At 41.9% G+C, this 21,133-nt stretch overlaps 1 protein-coding gene across 1 annotated transcript in view; it reads left to right on the forward strand.

Moving 5' to 3' along the window:
• INVS (inversin) overlaps positions 1-21,133 on the forward strand; it is a 3,016,309-nt gene that overhangs the window by 2,330,211 nt on the left and 664,965 nt on the right. Inside the window, exon 13 of the mRNA XM_044065609.1 lies at positions 6,382-6,680. Within this exon, the coding sequence (XP_043921544.1) occupies positions 6,382-6,680 (299 nt within the window). The remainder of the gene's footprint in view (positions 1-6,381; positions 6,681-21,133) is intronic.

The raw sequence follows: 21,133 nt of genomic DNA on the forward strand, positions 1-21,133 counted from the left end.
TGGTAAGATGTGGGTCAAGAAGTTCCAGAGGTTTTTCCAGGATGCACAGGGTGACTCCTCCTTCAGAGGCAGAGGAGGAGGAGGAAATGGTAGACATCACCCTAGAGGCAGGGGCGATCTGCAAAACCAGGGAGGTCGCGATTCCTTTCGGGGCCGGCCTTACCAGTGCTCCTGATGTTGGGCCCGACTGTGCTTCTCTGGGGCCGGTCGGGGATCGCATTTCTTTGTATGCAGAAGCCTGGCTGGGTATCACTCAAAACCAAAAGACTGATGGAATAGCAAGCTCAATTAAAACTAAAACCAAACACGAAGCTTGCTAGGAAATCCAACTGAAGGTCGGAAACTCAAATAACACTTCTGATGAAGGCACTGGCTATAGGGGTCGAAAACGTATTTCATTTTGGGGCGTTAGAATTCTGAGCTTGTGATCTTGCTGACCTTGTGTTCGCTTTGAATAAAGTGTTATATTTGAGTTTCCGACCTTCATTTGGATTTCCTAGCAAGCTTCGTGTTTGGGTATCACTCAAGACAAGTGGGTACAAAGAATTATTACCAGAGGTTATGTCATACCCTTTTCTCTTCCACCCTTTGTTCCCAAAAGGATCCCGGATGTTCCACACAATCACAGGGATCAGGCAACTGTGGAGGTCAACAAGTTGTTGTCAAAAAGAGTCATCCAAACCGTCCCAGCAGACCAAATAGGATCTGGAACTTACTCCAGATTATTTTTAGTGCCAAAACGGATAGAGGACTGGAGGCCCATTTTGGACCTCAGCGGATTGAACGAATCAGTAAAAAAGAACAAGTTCTGGATGGTGACACTGCAGTCTGTACTCCCGTTATTAGGGAAAGACAATTGGATGTGCTCAGTAGATCTCCAAGACGCTTACTACCACATAAAAATGGACAGGGCATTGAGGAGTCATCTACGCTTCTGGCTGGGAGCCAGTCATTACCAGTTTCGTGCTCTGCCCTTTGGTCTCACCACAGCCCCCAGGGTGTTCACCAAATGTATGGCAGTAGTGACAGCTCACCTGAGACGTCAAGGATTCCAGGTGTTTCCATATCTGTACGACTGGCTCTTGACTGCTCCCACCAGGCATCTACTTCTTCAGACCAGGGATGCTGCTATTCAGCTTTGTGCCCAGCTGGGAATTTTCATAAATTGGGAAAAATCTGCCTTATTGCCCTCTCAGTCTGTGATTTTTATAGGCACAGAGATAGACACAGTAGACATGTTGACTCGTCTTCCTGCCAAAAGGGCACAGAATATGGTTCTTCAAATTCGGCGTCTTCTCCCCTTACGAAAGGTCAAAGCCAAGACTATTCTGCAACTTCTAGGGACCATGGCTTCCACCATAATACTAGTACCACTAGCCAGGCTACACATGAGAATTCTTCAGTGGCTCCTGTCGTCCCAATGGTCTTTTCAGCACCTATCATTATCTCATCACATTCTGCTGACAGAATCTTGCAAGAAGGACCTCCTTTGGTGGACACTACCCAATCAGTTAACTATGGGCACTTCCTTTGTTCCTCACCAACCCGTTGCCACTGTGACCACGGATGCCTCACAGATAGGGTGGGGGGGGGGCATTATCTCGGCAGGACTGTCCAAGGTACATGGCAAGATCACAAGGCTCACCTGCATATCAACGTTTTAGAGATGAGGGTGGTGCTGCTGGCGTTGCAAGCACTTCACAACCTTCTGCCTGTGGGGACTATTGCAATACAATCAGACAACATGTCGGTAGTATGGTATATCAACAAACAGGGCGGAACCAGATCTTACCCATTCTGTCGAGAGGCCATGCGAGTTTAGAAATGGACGATATCTTCCCAACGTTTTCTGGTGGCAACGCACATTCCAGGGACAACCAATTTGATAGCCGACAAGCTCAGCCGGGCAATCCTGATGCCTCACGAGTGGTCTCTGAAACAGGAAACAGCGGAACAGATTTTCCACAGATGGGGACAGCCTTGCTGCGACCTCTTTGCCAGTCTAATCAATGCCAAATGCAGCAGCTACTTCTTCCTCATCCCCCCCCTCCGGGGGAGTCACCAAGAGATGCACTTATTCACGATTGGCCCCTGGGTCTCCTGTATGCTTTTCCTCCCTTTCCTCTCATTCCTAAGGTTATTCAGAAAGCAAAATGACTGGGAAGCAACCTTACCCTCATTGCTCCTTACTTGCCTCGTCAGGTTTAGTTCCCCTTCCTTGGGTCTCTTCTCCTAGACGATCCTTGGATTCTGGACCCAGTTCCAGACTTGTTGACTCACGTCAGGTTCACTTCACCCCTCCTTACACACCCTCACTTTGACAGCGTGGCTGCTCCAGTTCCATCCCTAGTCAGGCTTTACGACTTCTCACCCTCTGTGACTCATACCCTTATGTCTTCTCATAAACCTTCCACTAGGAGACTATATTCCAGTAAATGGAGAAGATTCTCTATCTGGGCGGAGAAAATTAATGTTGACCCTTACACTGCCTCCATTCCAGTGGTTTTGGAATTCCTGTCTGAGCTTTTTCACCAGGGATCTGTGGCTGCCACTATCAGAGTTCAATTGGCTGCGATTTCAAATTTTCATGTAGGCTTTCAAGATTTTAATCTGATGTCACATAAGCTGTGCAAAATTTTAATTAAGGGTGCCACTTTGTTAAGACCCCCTTTTCAAGAACCTGTTGCCTCATGGGATTTAAATTTTGTGTTATCCAAATTAACTTCTCAGCCCTTTGAGCCTTCTCATTCATCCTCTTTGAAATTCCTGTCTTGGAAGACTTTGTTTCTGGTGGCTATCACGTCAGCCAGACGGGTGTCAGAGTTGCAAGCATTGTCTGTAAAACCCCCTTACCTGATTTTTCACAAAGACAGGGTGTCCCTTCGTACTAATCCCTCCTTTGTTCCCAAGGTCTGTTCCCATGCCACCATGAATCAATCCATAGAACTTCCGGTGTTTTTTCCAAATCATTCCAATGCAGCTGAATACAGGTTTCACCAGCTGGATGTCCATAGACATAACGAAATCAGGAAATCAGACCAATTATTTATTTCCTTCTCCGAATCCAGATCAGGCCTACCAGTTTCCAAAGTAACACTCTGTAATTGGATTTCTAGCTGTATAGCTCATGTTTACAACTCCGAGGGTAGACCTTTGCCCTTTAAAATCAAGGCTCACTCTACCAGATCTCAGTCTACCTCTGCAGCCTTTCAAGACAGGGTCCCACTTGATCATATTTGTGCAGCAGCAACGTGGGCTACCCCTCACACTTTTATTACTCATTACAAATTGGATTTAACCTCCAGGGGTAGAGCATCATTTGGTTCCATGGTACTCAGGAGTATTTTTCCTTGAGCCACCCAAGAATAAGGCGCTAGGGACACTGTCCCATATGAAAGAATGAAGGTGAGATAGGACTACAGAACATAAAGAAGTTATGTACTCACCATAAGGTTCCATGTTTGTAGTTCATCTCACCCTGTATTCTTACGAACCCACCCTCCTACCCCCATCCTGGAAGTACCTGGAGACAGAAAAATATTATCCTTTTTTATGGAGACCTTTTAGTATTGGCTTCTTTGTATATTTGTTATCTCTCCTAGTTAGCAGCAAACAAGATCTGGGAATTGTACTAGTGCTCCATGGGATACCTACCTAGCCACGAGCAAACTAGAAGACTTCCAGCTTGTAAATGAGCCGAGTCAGAGCCGGGGATCGGCTCCGATCCCATATGGAAGAATGAAGGGTGAGATGGACTACAAACATGGAATGTTATGGTGAGTACATAACTTCTTTTTTATGGACTCTCTTAACTTTCCTGTCATGCTGTAATACCAATTTTGTAGTCTGTACTTTATTTTAATTTCCTGTGCTAAATCTGTAAAATGGCCCAAACATTGTCCAGTGTTCTACCCCAGTTAACACACTGAAATAAATAAATAAACTACAATACAATATGGGTAGATATCTAAATGTATAATGTCATTTCCATTAGTGATACATACATACCACAAAACATTAAACATTCCAGACCAGAACTGAGGACAGTCATCAACAGCCCCCCCCAAAACACGCAGACTACAGGAATCTGGTTGACCCTGCCAGTGTATTAAAAAAAGGAAATTCAACAGCCCCCCCAAACACATTGCCTCCCTAGTATCTGGTTAACCCTGCCAGGTTATAACCATGCAACCTATAAAAAGAACAATTTATATGCTTGATATAAACTGCATTTTTAATAAGTTTTGCAAGCCTTAATTTATCCATTTTTCCCTTTCAGACCAATGTCTAGTTAGGAACACTTCTGGAACATTGCCATTGGACCAGATTACTTGAAATGTTGAGGACAGCCAACTGTCTTACCTTCAGCTGTTATCTGGAATACAAAAGCTATAACAAGGAATGATATATTATTAAGTCTGAGGCATTGTTATGTTAATTTTAAGGGCCACTTGTACATATGCAAGATTAGAGCTTCTACGTTTGCTGCCATCTCAGTCACGTTACGAAAAGAAGCTGTGACACAGGCAAATTAGGAAATATGCAAGTTACTACATTGTATTGAGGAGGAGGAGGACACAATATTAATGCATACATACAAATATTTCAAGCATGGGCATTAATGCCTTTCTAGCCTGCCAATATACTAAAACAGTTGTTTCCGTAATAACTGTTCAGGCTGTTCTTAAAAATATCTTCATTAATGTTTGCTTTAATGTAAATTGGTGGTCTATTCCGTTTATCAGCTACTATCTCAGACAACCAATTAGTACAGTTTTGATAACCCCAAACATTCCCAGAGGTGGTTGCCTCTAAATGCCCTAAATACCTGAATAAGGTAATCTTAAATCTCTATATGAAACACTGTACAAGTTCAAATATTTTAGTCTTTCATAAGAGAGTGTGAGAATCAAAACAGTTGGAAGCTGTACTCTAAACAATATCTTAGGGTTACCCTGTCAGCGCTGCAGACAACCACTTTAATCAGCTCTATGAGATTTCCACTAGCATCTATTTAGTTGTTTATTACTTTGGTTCCTCGTGGAAATGGCTTTTCAGACAGACTATTTCATTAGAGAATAAACGCTTTAACAAAAATCATGCTGAGCCCAGCTCAGAAGTAGAAACAGTTGTACATGCTTCAGAGTTCATTTATTGTTATTTCTGTTCTATGAACTATCCTGAAGACTAAAACCCCGACAGCCTCATCTGACTCCCCTCATCTCCTCCCAGATGTGGTAAGCTATATCCATACAGCTGTGCATTACACATGGATGGATCAAGGGACTCTACACTGTAAAACTGTGCTCTGTCTTGATAAGAAGAGGTACAGAGTGGCATACGCCTACAAAGCAGAGGTGCCGTGAATGTAATCTCTGCTAAAGTTAGTTGGAAAGTTGCATGCGGTGTCAACATGCACCGAAAAGCACTTTCAGGTTCTGTCTTCCCCTTACTCAAACAGTATTGACACTACCATCTTTAACATAACCCCTGCTCAGTGACAGTGACAAACTCACTCTTCCTTAAGTGTAACACAATGGCCCTTAAACACACACACTACTAGTATCTGGTTGACCCTGCCAGGAAAAAAATAAAGTAAGTACCTCTATGGTCCTGTCAATTAACAGCCCCAAAAACACACACATATCACAGGAATCATCTGGTTCTGTTGAGCCAGTCAGTGTTTTAAAAAAGAAAATCAACAGTACCCAAAACACATTGCCTCCCTAGTATGTGGTTAAGCCCTGCCAGCTTATAACATATTAAAAAAAAAAAGTCAATGCCACTGCCCTTAAGAGTTTCACAGAGTAGTATTATGCCAGGAAAAAATAAAGTATCTGGTTGGTGTGGCCCTTTCAACAGCCCCAAAAAGCAGACATATGTGATATCACACACACCATAGCATGTCTCTCCTCTCACTGTCTTCTCGCAACTAAAGTGTGGGAAGAGAATGCGAGAGTAACACGGCTAATCAGCAGCCCACATCACGATTACACAGTCCCATCAACCGCCTCAGCTCACAATCTTATGATACACATGTTGGAAGTTTAAATTCCGCACGTAAGTGGACTCACTCTATCCAGCATTTTTGCAGCAGAGGTCCCGGTATGCCATACCGGCGTGCACCGTCTCAGAAAAAGCCCTGTGCTGAAGTATTTATTGTAGGTGTTATTGTGTGTGTGTGTGTGTGTGTGTGTGTGTGTGTGTGTGTAACTAATTAGTTACTTAGCACATCATGTTTGCTTGGCATGACAATTACCTTTGCATTTTTTTACTGGGAGTAATTAAGGTCAAAGATTAGTCATGCATCTAAGATACTTTTCATTGTGCTTGTGTTACTTGTATGTTAAACATTGATAACCTTTGCCTTCTTGATTTCAGAAAACGTGAGGAAGGAAATAAGAAGAAGGAAGCTGAATTACAGGAGAGGAAGAAAGTGAGAGAGGCTGATGTAAAAGCACAACCTTACTCTGCCTGCAAATCCTTGACTCACACAGAAATTGCAGATAATGACCAAGCTATTAGGTGGTATGAAGAGAATAATGAGAGCCCAGATGATACAAAAATTAAGATATCAGACAGGACCATTGACCTACCATTAGCTTGTCAATCCAAACAACCCATAAAGAACCGACCCCGGTCCACAGACAGCAGAAATGGACATTCCCAAAGTAAAAAAGGTATATTATATAAAGGCTAGACAATGGAAAGTGTGCATGCAAGCAAATCTTTCTGGAAACATTGCATTGGTAGCAGTATATTTCATTTGTTCCTTGCAAGCTCAGCCATCACATTAAAGTATTTTCTTCAGCAAATCATTTTTCAGTGGATAGCCTAGTGACTTAACCTTATGAGAGATTTTCTATTTTGCTATTAGTTTTTGATTGGTTTGAAATTTCTGCTGATGGCATTATTTTATTACACATTGACAGCACTGCTGAAAATCTGCACAGAAAACTTGCCTTCTTTGTGTTTTCGTAGTGGGTTTGAACAAATAATTTGTTTGATAGTACAGTTACTGTAAATCATGTAAATGGGTGGGATAAAGTAAGGTGTGTTGAAAGATTCTGGTATGGTAGTCAAGAGTAATGAATACAGTGGTAGATACTTAAAAGTTAAATTATGTTCTGCTGTGGCAAGTGTTTAACTAAGTAATCATGCTCTCACAACGGCAGAGTTGGAAGGTTAATTCTGCTGTATAACTCCTGGCACTCTAGATTCAATGCATGGCTTACTCAGCACTTTGAGAGAACAACTAAATGTTTCAGAGTTTATCCTTTAATACATTTATAAATTATACCGAAACTTTCAAAATATAAATTGTCTTAGAGTTGACACTCACAATTCCTTTTCTATGTCATGAAAGTGCTGAAACTTAAGAATTTAGACACTGATTTCTCATACAACTGAGAAAAAAATGGAAGATGAAACTGAACTTCTGGGATGATTTATTGTAGGTGTGTGTGTGTGTGTGTTTTCACTTTTTCTTGTCCCAGCATTTGATCCATCTAGTGAAAAGCGTGCCCATTCATGAGTAAATATTGGGTAACTCCCACCTCTTACAAGTATGGAATAACATGGAAATGGGTTTTATTTTCTGAAGTCAGGTCCCATTCTGTTTCTAGCTGGGTCAGACTATTCTCTAACTGTACTGTATTTTATTCATTGTTACCTCACTATTCCTATTTGGGTACAAGTGTCACTTCACTGGGATGACCTGGGAACACTGGTTAAGTGTCTTGCTCTGAGTTGCACAGATTGCAAGACAAAGCTTATTAACAAGTTGGACTTCAGAATTTGCTGCATACTGATCATCAGCTTAATTTCTCCTCTCCCAGTGTGAAAAAAAAAAAGAAATTGGTAAATAAGAGCCAGTGTTATTGCTAGCTTGAGTAAAGTCCAGTTACTGACTAATAAGTACTCTGCCTGTATATCAGCAAAGAAGAAATTTAGAGAACCTGAAAGATCAGTCAGAAAAGTTGGAGAGAAAATATTGTCTGGGAAGAATCCTGTAGCTGTTCATAAAAAGCAGTTGAAGCTTTAGCTTTAGTAGAAGATGCATCTTCCAGTAATTTATAGTTAAGGATAAATGTATTTATTTATTTATTTGCAGTTGTTTACTGGGAAGGTCCACTGGGCCGAGATGAGCCCATTTTCATTGGAGGCCCAGTGAGAAAAGCTCCACATAAACAATTGATTCTGATGTTGTTAATCTTCTTTCCATTCATCACTGATGGGTTTGGTTCCAAGCCCTCAGAACCGAGTCGCCTAATACCAAGCTCGCGCCAGCCAAAAACTCTTGAGCTAAGCTTCTACCTATAGTGCCCTTCTCCCTGTTACCTCAGATCTCATTTGCTGCGTAGCCGTAAAGCTGCATTTCAGCCGAGCTCTCAGCTAAGTGAAAACTTTTTGATACCTCTCAGGCTATTTTGTACTTTTTCCTTTCGCTTGTGGTTTATAGTGATAGTTCTATAATCTTACAGCTATATTTAGACCTTTCACTCCTGTTTCTACCCATTTGGTAAACCTTTTAAGTGCCATTGGTGGTACGGCCTTTTCTTCCTATGCTTGTGGCATTTATTGAATACCATCTTTGGTATTTCTTCTATTTTTCCCTTTTAACTTACTAGTTGTGTGTTTTTTTTTCTTTTACATATGTCATAGATTTAGTGTATATTTAGATAGTTTAGACTTAGAGATAGTAGAGTTTGAAATTTATCTCTAGTATTCTACCTGAATTGTTGTGTGAAAATTTCATGATGTCTGATAAAAAGGGCACATTGTGTTTTAAACATTGTGCTTCATGTAAGGGTAAACTTCCGAATAGTGATTCCCATGATGATTGTGTTTATTGTTTGGGGGTGCCCCATCTTTCAGTGCAACCCCCCTGGGTGATTTGTCAAAGTTTCAGTCAGTGCACCTTGAACGAGCGCAAGAATGTTGATTCTGAAGGGCCTACTTAAGTCACCCTTTTCAGAGGCCCTTTCTGCGACGGAGGTTTCATCCCATCCAGTCAAGGATAACAAGAGGTCCCACTCAGTTCCCTCTTCACCATCTGGTGACCAGGGCAAATCTGTTAAGCCTAAAGTGCCAGAGCTATCTTCGGAGCATAAGTCTGCCTCATTGGCACCGACCTCTTCTGCTCCAGCTATGGCTGTTCCTATGTCGCCGCCATTTTGGCTCCAATATTGTCTCCAGCACTGACTATTGACCTCACAATGACTACTGTGACTTCAGGACCGAGTGCCGCTTCGGCACAATGCACTCCTTCGATGCCTATCTCTGCAATTATGACTGAACTTTCCATGTTGGCTCCAAGTGCTCCTTCGGCACTGAGCCCTTTCATGGTCTCGATAAATATGAATTTGACTCCACTACTTCCAGTCTCCAAACTTGAGACATTGATGCTGGTAGATTCCACACCACAGACCCGGTAATCTCCATCTGCAGTCCCATTTGTAGGGGAGATGTGCAGTCCATTCTTAGAATGACCTGACTCCCTCTCGGGAGTATCCACTAGATCTATCTGGAGCCTTTCAGAACTTGATGTGGTGCGTCTTGTGGACCAGCTGTTGACAGCCAGGGGGATACCCACCCCTTCTAGGACCCATCCTCCTGCAGGACTTGGGTTGACTTCTCCACGGACTCCATCCTACTCTGCTCCTTTGACCATTCCATTTCCAAAGCCTTCTGCTCTGACGTCCTTTTCAGAACCCCCCCATCTCAATGCCTGTAGTGGACCTCACTGGGGCTCCGGGACTGTCCCTTTGGCCTTCGTCCCCACTGAACCAGGCCTTCCTTAACCCGTGATTGGGCTGCAGGCTTCTCGGTTCGTGTCACGGTTCCGTGTGTTTCCATGGTTCTGTCCTTAGTGCCGGGAGTCCTGTCTGGACTGATCCTGTTTTTGAGGTTCCATCCTTGGGAGCGGGTTCGAAGGAGCGGAGTGTGACCCCGGTTCCGAGGTTGTCCTTCTCTGTTCCGGGCTCCCATCTCTCTTTGAGCGGACCTGCTTTCCAAGCTATGGAGAGGGCACTTGCTTCTGGAAGCATTCCACCGATGTCGGAACCCCAGACCTCTCCCCCTGAGCTGTAGTTGTCACAGGCCACCTCCTCGGGACACCAGGCAGGAAAGCAGCAGGACCCTCCGTTGCAGGGTGCCACCTCTTCTGAGTCCTCCTCAGAAACCCCCACCGAGGAGTCCCCATGGAAGAGATCATGCAAGAGGAAGCACATAGACTCTCCTGAAGAGTCCTTAACAGAGGACACAGATTTCAATGACGGTGAATGGTCCCCATGGTCACCCCCTGAGGATGTCTCCTTTGGAGACATCCTTCAAATGTTGAAACAGAGGAGTGAATGGAACCCCACTAATCTTTCTTCTGAGGAGTCCATGTTTCTGCAAGCTTTCCGTACCAGGCCATCTACCTCTTGGTTGACCCCACCTGCAGATGAACTAGTACAACTCATGGTGCTGCGAGCTTAGAAGAACCCTGATTCTGCTGAGTCGATCCCTAGGAGAACTGACAAGATACTTTCTCCCCCCCCCGAGGAAAACCCACATTGGTCCAGAGGTTTACCAGTCGGTGCTATGGTGGTGGCGGCGGCCACGAAAAAGGATCTTGCCGTAGAGAGTCATACTGTTCACCCACCCAACAGAGAGTCCCAGGCCGTGGACAGATTAAGGAAGCAAATATTTGCTTCATCGACCTTTGCCATACAGTCCCTGAATTACTCGGCACATTTTATGAGGCTCCAAAGAGACTTGGTTTCCAAACTCTCTGGAAAACTTTCAGGACAGGTGTCTGACGAGGTAAGGGATAAAGTTGCCTCACAACTCGCAACCCTGGAATCAATCTCAAATTCGTCCATGGAGTTGCTCTCACACGCAACCGAAGGGGCTGCTACAGCTGCGGGTTCAGGCATAGTTATGAGATGCCATGCCTGGATGCACCCCTGTGACTTCATGGACCCTGTCAAGTCTTCCTTCCTGAATGCTCCCATCAAAGCATCTTTCCTTTTTGGCCCAAGGTGAAGGACACTGTGGCCAGGTGTGAGCAGGATGGTAAGACCCTGTCTGCCGTAGGTCTATGTTTTTCCAGTCCTCAACGTTCCTTTTCCAGGAACCAGAGGAGTGGAAAAATGTAGCACAAAAAATCTCAGGGTCCTTTTCCGTGCAACACGTGATGATGATACCCCCAGGGGCAGATGGGGTAACAATTCTGGAAGACACCCCTACCGAGGCAGAGGGGGTTCATGTAATCAGGGACCCAGGGATTCTTTCTTTGGGCAGCCTTATCAGTGCTCCTGAAGAGCGGCCCAATTGCTTTCCTCTGGAAGCAGTCAGAAGTCATTTCTCACTGCACCAAGCTGTCTGACATTCAATAACCACCGATCATTGGGTGCAGAAGCTCATAACCAGGGGTTACACCATTTTCATCATTGCTTATCCAAAACTTCCATTAAAACTTCCCGATGTTCCACCCAGTCAAAGGGAAGAAGCAGCTGCAGAAATAAGCAAGCTGTATCAAAAAAGAGTCATCCAATTAGTCCCACCAGACCAGTGCAGATCCGGAGTTTACTCAAGATTCTTTTTGGTGCTGAAAAAGACAAGGGACTGGAGACCCATTCTGGATCTCAGCAATTTGAACAAGTCTGTTGCCCAGACCAAATTCCAGATGGTCACGGTACAGTCCATTCTCCTTTTTCTAATGCTGCAGGAGTCTACCTCACTTCTGGCTAGGAGCCAATCATTACCAGTTTCGTGTCCTGCCGCTCGGACTCTCTACAGCCCCCAGAGTGTTCACAAAGTGCATGCCAGTGGTTACAGCTCACTTGAGACTGCAATGATTCTAGGTGTTTCTGTATTTGGACGATTGGCTCCTGACTGCCCTCACCAAGCATCTTCTAGTAACAGTCCTGCAATATACTCTTTCCGTGGTAAAACTTTTGGGGATAACTGTAACCTGGGAGAAATCCAGTCTTGTTCCAGTCCATAACATGGAATTCACTGGAGCAGTCTTCGACACCGCTCTTGTCTGGTGTCACGCCCAGCACACAGACTTCAGAAATTGAGGCTCCAGCTCTGGGTGATACTCTGTCAAAACAAAGTCTCAATGAGAGAGGTTCTTCTGGTTTTAGGATCCATGACAGCTTCCATACCAGTAGTGCCTCTTGCAAAACTGCATATGCGAATACTTCAGTGGCTTCTACTCTCTCAGTGGTTTCTGAATTACTACCCTCTGTGCTTTCAATTTCAGATAACCAATTCTTGCAAGCAGGACCTTCTTTGGTGGATGAGGCCAGACACAGAACTTTGGAGCCGCCCATTCCAGCCTCCCCCCAACCCAAAGCCATTGTGACCACGGATGCTTCCCTGATAGGGTGGGGGGGGGGTGCAATTCCAGAGAAAGACAGTCCAAGGTGCATGGTCCACTTTGGAGGCCAGCCTGCATAGCAGCGTTCTAGAACTGAGAGCGGTGCTGTTAGCGTTGCAAGCATTCCAACCTGTTCTTCCTTCTGAATGATTGCAGTTCAGTCAGACAACTTGTCAGTAGTCTGGTATATCAACAAGCATGGAGGAACCAAGTCCTATCCCCTGTGTCAAGAGACCATGAGAATTTGGCAGTGGGTGATAGCTTCCAACTGCTTTCTGATAGCAACGCATATCCCGGGGATTTCCAACATGCTTGCAGACAAGCTGAGCAGATGTATTCTCCCCACTCACGAGTATCCCTCAATCCCAATGTAGCAGCAGAAATTTTCAGCCGTTGGGGTCAGCCTTGCTGTGATCTATTCACCTCCCCGTCAAACAACAAATGCAGCAGCTATTTTGCCCTATTCCCCACAAAGGAGGAGTCCATGAGGGACACTGTGTTTCACAATTGGCCCACGGGACTTCTATATGACTATCCTCCCATTCCTCTGATACCCCAATTCATAAAGAAAGTTTTTTGATTGAAATGCAAAGTGATCCTCATAGCCCCCTTTTGGCCTCAACAAGTTTGGTTCCTCTTCCTTCAGCCTCTTCTGTTATGTCAACCGTCGATTCTCTTCCCTCTTCCAGACCTAATTTCTCACCCCCAAGGTTTGAGTCACCCGAACCTATCCAGTCTCAAGCTGACAGCTTGGTTTCTCCACTTCCATTAATTGCCAGGCAGGATGACCTCACTTCACCTGTCCGTGATATTATTCTGGCCTCTCATAAACCATCCACCAGAAGACTATATCTAGACAAATGGAAAAGGTTCTTTATTTGGTCAAAGAAAAAGATTCTAGATCCGTACTAGGCTCCAATCACAGCAGTTTTATAATACCTATCTAAATTTTTCGAAGATGGAGCCGCAGCTTTTACCATATGAGTACATCTAGCGGCTATCTCAAACTATCAGAATGGGTTGGATGATTCTCCCCTCATCTTGCTTTAATTATGCAAAATATTCCTCAAAGGGGTCTCCCACATTAGGCCTCCAATCAGACAGCCTATAGAGCCATGGAATCTCACATTAGTTCTCCAGTCTTTAACTCAACCTCCATTTGAGCCTGCAGTGAAGTGTGACCTCAAATTCTTGTCATGGAAATCCCTTTTCCTGGTAGTTGTCAGCCAGATGAGTTTCTGAGCTTCAGGCATTATGCACCAAAAGGCTCTATCTAATCTTCCACAAGGACAGAGTATCACTCCGGACAAATCCATCTTTCCTTCCCAAAGTTGTTTCAGATTTTTCCATCAATCAGACCATTGATTTGCCAGTATTTTCCCGAATTTTTCTAATAAAGGAGAATACTGTCTACATTCATTGGATGTGCACAGACAATTGAGATTTTTTTTTAGACAGAACCAAAGCAATACGTAAAACTGACCAACTTTTCATTTCCTTCTCTGGGTCTAGAATGAGAAATTCCGTCTCCAAGGTCACTTTATCAAAATGGTTAAGGGACTGCATACACTACATTTATTCACTTGCAAAAGAACCTGTGCCACATAATGTTAAAGCCCATTCTACTAGATCTATGGCAACATCTGTAGCCTTCCATTCCAGAGCTTCTATGGATGATATATGTGCAGCAGCCACTTGGGTTAAACCCCACACTTTTATCAGTCATTACAAATTGGATGTGGTCTCCAGAGGGAGAGCTGCCTTTGGCTCAGTGGTGCTCAGGGACGTTCTACCATATGGGCCGCCTTAAGGATCATAAGGTAGCTGGAAATTCTGTCCCATCAGTGATGAATGGAAAGAAGATTAACAACATCAGATAAAGAAGTTATGTCTTACCATAATGTTCCATCTGTGTTGTTGATTTTCTTCATTCATCACTTCCCACCCTCCTTCCCCCGCCAAAGGCTCCTGGGGGATACTTTGCGTCCAAGTGGTGATTTAGGGCATTTGTGCAGAAATGGCCTTTGCTTTACTAGTATAACTTGGGCTAACTCAATCTGATGTAACAGGGAGTAGGGCACTATGGGTAGAAGCTTAGCTCGAGAGTTTTTGGCTGGTGGGAGCTTGGTATTAGGCTGACTTGGTTTCTGAGGGCTCGGGACCGAACCCATCAGTGATGAATGAAAGAAGATCAACAACACAGATGGAACGTTATGGTAAGACGTAACTTCTTTTTTACAATACAATAATAATAACAGAGTAACACAAGTCCGTGCTGCATTTAGAGTCAACAAATGAATACAGTAGTAACAGCATCAGGAAAAAAAACAAGTCCATGGAATATTTAGTTTCAACAAATGAATACAGTGCAGTGTAGGATTCTAAAGTAAACAAATACAGACTTATATGTAGGTACTATGTTTTAGTTACCAAAGTAGGTTAGCTTGTCAATATTTTAGGTTTTAAGAACATAGTATTAATATTAACAGCTTATACCATCAGAAAGTAGGTATTATACAATATAGGGCTTAAGGAAGTTTTAGTGGAACAAAAGAATGAAAGCAGAAGGTTGTGATGTACAGAGGAGAATGTGAGAAGTGTGAAGGAAGAGCCAGTCAGGTTTTGAGAGGTGAAGTATCGGTGTATGTGCATTGCCATAAAGAGGAAAGGTGTTGCTTCAGGGTTTTTTCTTTTTTTTTGAAGGTAATTGGATTGCTAGTTATCCTGATTGATGGTGGGAGAGTGTTCCACAGTTTGGGAATAGTAACGGAGTAAAGTATCTGGCCAGCAGATATGTTTCTTTTTTCTACTTTGAGAAGTTGCTGGTTTTCAGATCTGCGGTGTCTGTTAGGGTAGTAGTGAGTAAGAAGAGTGGAAAGGGCAGGGAAGTTTGCTGGCTTGAAGATGATTTTGTGTGCTGTAGTTAATTGCAGGTATGAAAGATAGAGTGGAAATTCATGCCAGTCTAGAAGGTGTAGTGAGGAGTAGTGGTGAGAAGAATATTTTGCATTGGTTGTGAACTTAGCAGTTTTATTGTAGCATATCTCAAGTTTAGATTTCAGTGAAGAATATTGTTAAGGAGAGGATATAATAGAGAGGGTAGTAGAAAAGTGGAGTCAAGGGTTTGTTTGATGAAGCAGTTGAGGAATTGTTTGTATCTGTAGAGCATGTCAAGTTTTTGGTGTGTTTTTTTAATAGTTTGCTGGCTTGAAGATGATTTTGTGTGCTGTAGTTAATTGCAGGTATGAAAGACAGAGTGGAAATTCATGCCAGTCTAGAAGGTGTAGTGAGGAACATTGGTGAGAAGAATATTTTGCATTGGTTGCGAACTTAGCAGTTTTATTGTAGTATATCTCAAGTTTAGATTTCAATGAAGAATATTGGTAAGGAGAGGATATAATAGAGAGGGTGGTAGAAAAGTGGAGTCAAGGGTTTGTTTGATGAAGCAGTTGAGGAATTGCTTGTATCTGTAGAGCATGCCAAGTTTTTGGTGTATTTTTTTAATACTGTTGTGTATGTGTAGGTTGAATATTAGGTTTTCATCAGTTATTACACCTTGTAGTTTTGTATGTGAGACTACCTCTGTACTGGTTTTATTTTGGGCCTGTATGGAGAATTCATTTTTATTTAGAGAAATAGTTTTCTTAGGGGTGAAAAGCACGAGTTTAGTTTTGCTGGGGTTTAGAGCAAGATGGTTGTTGGTCATCCAGGTTTCAGTGGTTGTGAGGGCATTTTAGGTGATGTGTAGTAGTTCAGATGTGGAGTTAGCAGTACAGATGATAGTTGATTCATCAGCTTATTGGATTATACAACCTTGAGTAAGGATGGTATGAAAGTTGTTTATGAGGATGTTGAAAAGAAGTCGACTTAGAATGGAGCCTTGGGAGACACGTGTAGTTGTATTACAGAATGGAGAGAGAGAGAGAGAGAGTGTTGCCATTTGGTTGATTGTTTTCTGTTTTGTGAGGTAGCTTGTGAACCAGTTTAGGGTGAGGGGTGTGAGGCCTAGGTTAGAGAGTTTTGTGAGGAAAAGAGGGTGGAAAACAGCATCAAAGGCTTTGGGGAGATTAAGAAATAGAGAGGAAACAATTTTACCTGTATCTTGAGCCCAGTTAATTGTGCCCAAGAAGGAGGTGAGGGCAGTTGTGGTACTGTGGCCTGGCCTGAAGCCATACTGAGTGGGTGATAGTATTTGGTTGTGAAGCTTCCAATAAACAATACGAGGGTGTAGTAAGGAGGCTCAATACGAAAAGTGTCAAGTCGACCTCTTTATTCAAAATCAAGAGGTCGGCTTGGCACTTTTGGTATTGCACCTCCTTACTACACCCTCATATTGTTTATTGGTGGAATTGTCGGGTGTTTGTTTCTCTGTTTGTTTTGTGTATTTGGTTGTGAAGTAGATGATTAAGAAGTTGAATGTGAATGCACTTTTCCAAAATTTTTGAGATTGGTGAGAGGATTGCAGTAGGTCGAAAGTTGGAAATTTCTGTGCTGTCTCCACCTTTATGTAAGGGTTGAATGTAAGCCTTTTTCCAGATGTTAAGCACATAAGACTCTCTGATAGATCTTGAGTATGCTGATAGGGTAGGCAATGAAGTTTGCTGCAATTTGTAGGAATTTGGAGGGTAGGTTGTTTGGGGGATTGGTGCAAGGTTTGAGCTTGGGGAGTAGTTTCTTATGGTAGTGGTAGGTATGGGGGAAAAGGAAATGCTAGGTGGGGAGGGTGTAGTGGTGTGTTGTGAGGACTGATTTGAAGATCTGGGGGTAGTATTAGAGTTGATTTGGAAGAAAGTAGCAGTATGATTGGGTATAGTGTTGATTAGGTAAATGTAAAAGAGAGTGGCTAATTCAGTAGACATTTTATCTGGATTTGGACAAGGATTATTTTTTGAGTAGGGAGGTAATGGAGTTCCAGAATTGTTTGGGGTTTTGACTATATTGACTTTGCAGGTGTAGGTAGTGTGCTTTTCTGACTTTAATAACTAGATGGTTTTCTTGATTGTGAAGTTGTTTGAATTGCAATAGGTCCACAGGTTTCTTATTTTTATGCCAGATTTTCCAGGCTTTGTCCCTAGCCGTCATGAGTTGTTTAGTAGGTCTGGTGATCCAACAGGTATGGTTAGTCTTTACTCTTATTTGTCAGATTGCAACTAGATTGTTTAAGGTCTCGAAGAATTTCGAGTTGAATAACTCAAAACAGTATTATCTAAAGGAATGGTTTTTAGGGGCTCCCAGCTGAGGTTTGATAAAGTTTTATTAATGGTGGCAGAAATAAAATGAGATAATTTTCTTGTTAGCTTGTACTGGTGTTTACTTGGTGCCGGAGTGGCTTTACATAGTATATAGGCGGGGAGGTGGTCACTAATACTATTGGGTACCAAGTTGTGATTAAAATAAATGAAACACAGAAGGAATGTATCAACTAAAATAACAAAAGTCTGAAAAAATAGAGCAAGGTTTAACTAGCTAGATAGATGAACTGATAAAACTGCAAAAATCAGTGGTTGAACTGATGAAATCTGGCTGAGTAGGATATTTCTCCAGAAGAGCTGTTTTCAAAAATGATAGAGTAAGAAAACACAGAGAAAACCTGAGATTTTCTAATGTACCAGAGAAACTGGAAGGAAAAAAGACTGTATTAATTTTATGAAAGCATAAATAAGGAACTGGACTGGTATTCCACAGCAGTATTTATTTATTAATTGAAAGGACACATTAAGTGTATGCTCCAAACCTGGCCATGACAAAGCAGCCAAAACCTGTATTTGTAAAGATGCAATCATATCAGCAGAAATAATTCATCCTGATAAAACTGTGGCAGATGAGAAAAGTATTAAAAGTTGGAGACAGTATAGTGTTTATGGAAAATGATTATTCACTGTATATCAGGCAGAAACGAAGCAATTTTATCCCAGCAATCAGGGAATGTCGAAAGGCAGATGGGAGATTCAAGCAGCTTTATTCAGAATATTTTTCCTGCAATATCAAAGACATTTTGGATGCAGTGCAGGCTAAGGAGGAAATAAAAATAAATATCCAACAAAAATTGAGCCAGCAAACAGAAGGGGGCTCTGCCTCTTATTCTTCTGACAATAAAACTTATAGAAAGACTTTGCCAGTGAAATCCAAATGTTCCAAAGGAAAATGTTTGAGAGAGAGAAACAAGTATAGGAGTTTACTAGGAAAATCATGAGTACCTTGGACTTGAACCAGAGTCTGGTGTTGAGAGATGGAGATAAACAGGAAGAAGACCAGCAAGACTGGAATTAGTGAATAAATGTGAGACTGTAAAACATCAGTCATATTTGTGAAATGTGATATTGCAAGAAAAAATGGAGAGCTTGGACTTCCATTGACTTTTTTAAACTTAAGAGAAAATGAAAATCATTTGCATCACTCACTTCATGTCATTAAGGGCCATAAGAATTAAGATCTTAGCTTGGATGTGTTTACATAGGTATTTTTATACTCCAAGCATACTTCAAAGGTTTTTCTCAGATAGCAATTTATTTTGGTGTGATGGGGAAGAAGGAAATAAATGGAGAGACATATTTTGGGAGTAAAATGAGTTGGCAGAATTTAAAAACTCCTTACAGAATTCTGTCAGAAATACTGGGTGACCAAATGGCTGTAACTAAAGAAATAACCTTTTGAGCTGGGACACCAGCTCTGAATTGCCTGAACATATTAAGGCCTCATTAAGTTTAATTCTGCTGTTTGCTAAAAAATCTATAACTCGAAAATGGAAATCACAGTCTAAACCTGCTGTATTTGAGATGCTGAATACTATAAACAAAATAGAAAAATGAAGGGGAAAATGACATAAAAATAAATGGAAATTGTGGGAACAATACATTCAGACTAATGTTCAGGAGGATTGTTACAAAGAAAGAAAAGATATGTGATGTATAATTTGCGTAAATGGAAAAAATGTTGATACGGTTCATTTTCTTTTCTGTTAATGTATGTTTGCCTATGTCTTAAGTGATGGTCTAATAAAGGTGTTTAAAAAAAGGCTTGTTAACAACGCAACCATATTTCTGTGATCTAAACTGCTTTTACCTCTGTTGTCCATCTCCCTTAGCCAACTGAAAGGGATTTGTATATATATCCCAGAATCCTGAGTAGTGGAGATGAATGCGTCACAGGATCTAGTGCAGTGATGGAAGTGATCTTGGAGAAACTGGGTTGCTGAGAGAGTTATGTTTCCCATGATTGGTAGTATTTCCACATTCTTAAAAAAATTCACCTCCAGTCTTATTATACAAGACAGTGACTTGTGACTCATCCATGTCCAACTTGCTATTAACAAAACCTTTTATCATATCATAACTAAGCATAGGACCTCCTCTATGTCTCCCTCAGCCCATACTTCCTACCTAACTATGTGGAGTCCCTATGTGTTAAGCCAAACATTCTCCTAGGAGACTTAATTTATCTCTCCATAAATTAGGTTCATAGGTTCATACTAGGCTATCTGCCCTAGGGCATTTATAAGCCTAGCCAGAGTGTGTTTGGCTTTCACCACCCATTTTAAATTAATTTTGCTATGCCCTTTTTCGAGGTTAGTATACTGTGCCTCTGTCTAACAGTGACACAGAAGTGATACCTGGAGTAAACCTACGATCTCCCATCCACTCATCAAGATTCCTCTTGAAGAGAGTCAATGGAGGGACTCTGCCTAACCTGGACTGGGATTTTATTCCAGAGTGAAGGGAGCCTCTGGGTTATGAATCTGTCCTTCCAGCATATCCTATTTATTTCAATGCTGAGGTTCAAGTCTCTCGAGCGCGTAGCTTGATGGGATTTGGATTTTCTGAGGTGCAGCATGTCCATTAATTCCGGGTTGGACATGGCTTTATACGTCAGGCACAGATCGCCTCTGAGCAGGCGGTATGCCACTGAGTAGAGCTGGAGTTTCTTTAACCGGGTAGCATATGGCATCTGTTTGAGCTCTTTGATTCTCTTGGTGAGGTACGTTTGGGGTCTTTCCAGTTGCTGCAGGTGTCTGGTAAGGTATATCCCAAAAGGGGCATTGTACTCAATTATGGGCCTGATGAGGGATGAGTAAAGAGGCACGATCCAAACGACTGTAAACTCCAAACGAATGAAAAAATAATACGGCCGGACTTGCAAAACACCGTTTTTAATACTTATTTTAAATGCTTAATAATGAAAGCACGTTTTTCGTCTCGTTTGAATACAGGACTTCTTCAGAAACTAAAACAATTTAAAAATTCTAAGACTGGTTTTTATACATAGTTTCCAAAAAGTGTGCCAAATCCTGAAATTACTTTACTTTTTAAAGGCGTATACAGCCTAACAAAAAGAGACTGAAAAAAGAGCGATCATTTTGACGTGAACAATTTTACAAATATCTATGGTCTGATATATATTAAATTGAATACACATTCTTATCTACTTTTAATTTTTTAACTCTCAAACCATAATATATATATATATATATATATATATATATATATAAAATATATTAACCATATAAAATATATAATATATAAAATATGATATAATGTAAAATATATGATATGTAATCAATATAATATATGATAATCCATATATACAAAACCTATATATTTATATATGCAATTATGAAGTTACATTACAATCAACATTTCATATACTATGGGCTCACCATGTGGCTCTAATTATGCCAACATGGTGTTGGCACATTGGGAGACCACACACATTTTTATTAATGAGTTGTTTAAGGATGTTGTAAAATATTATGGTAGATTTATC

The sequence above is a fragment of the Protopterus annectens genome, chromosome 3.part0, assembly GCF_019279795.1.
Source record: "Protopterus annectens isolate FY-2018-M chromosome 3.part0, PAN1.0, whole genome shotgun sequence".
NCBI lineage: Eukaryota > Metazoa > Chordata > Ceratodontiformes > Protopteridae > Protopterus > Protopterus annectens.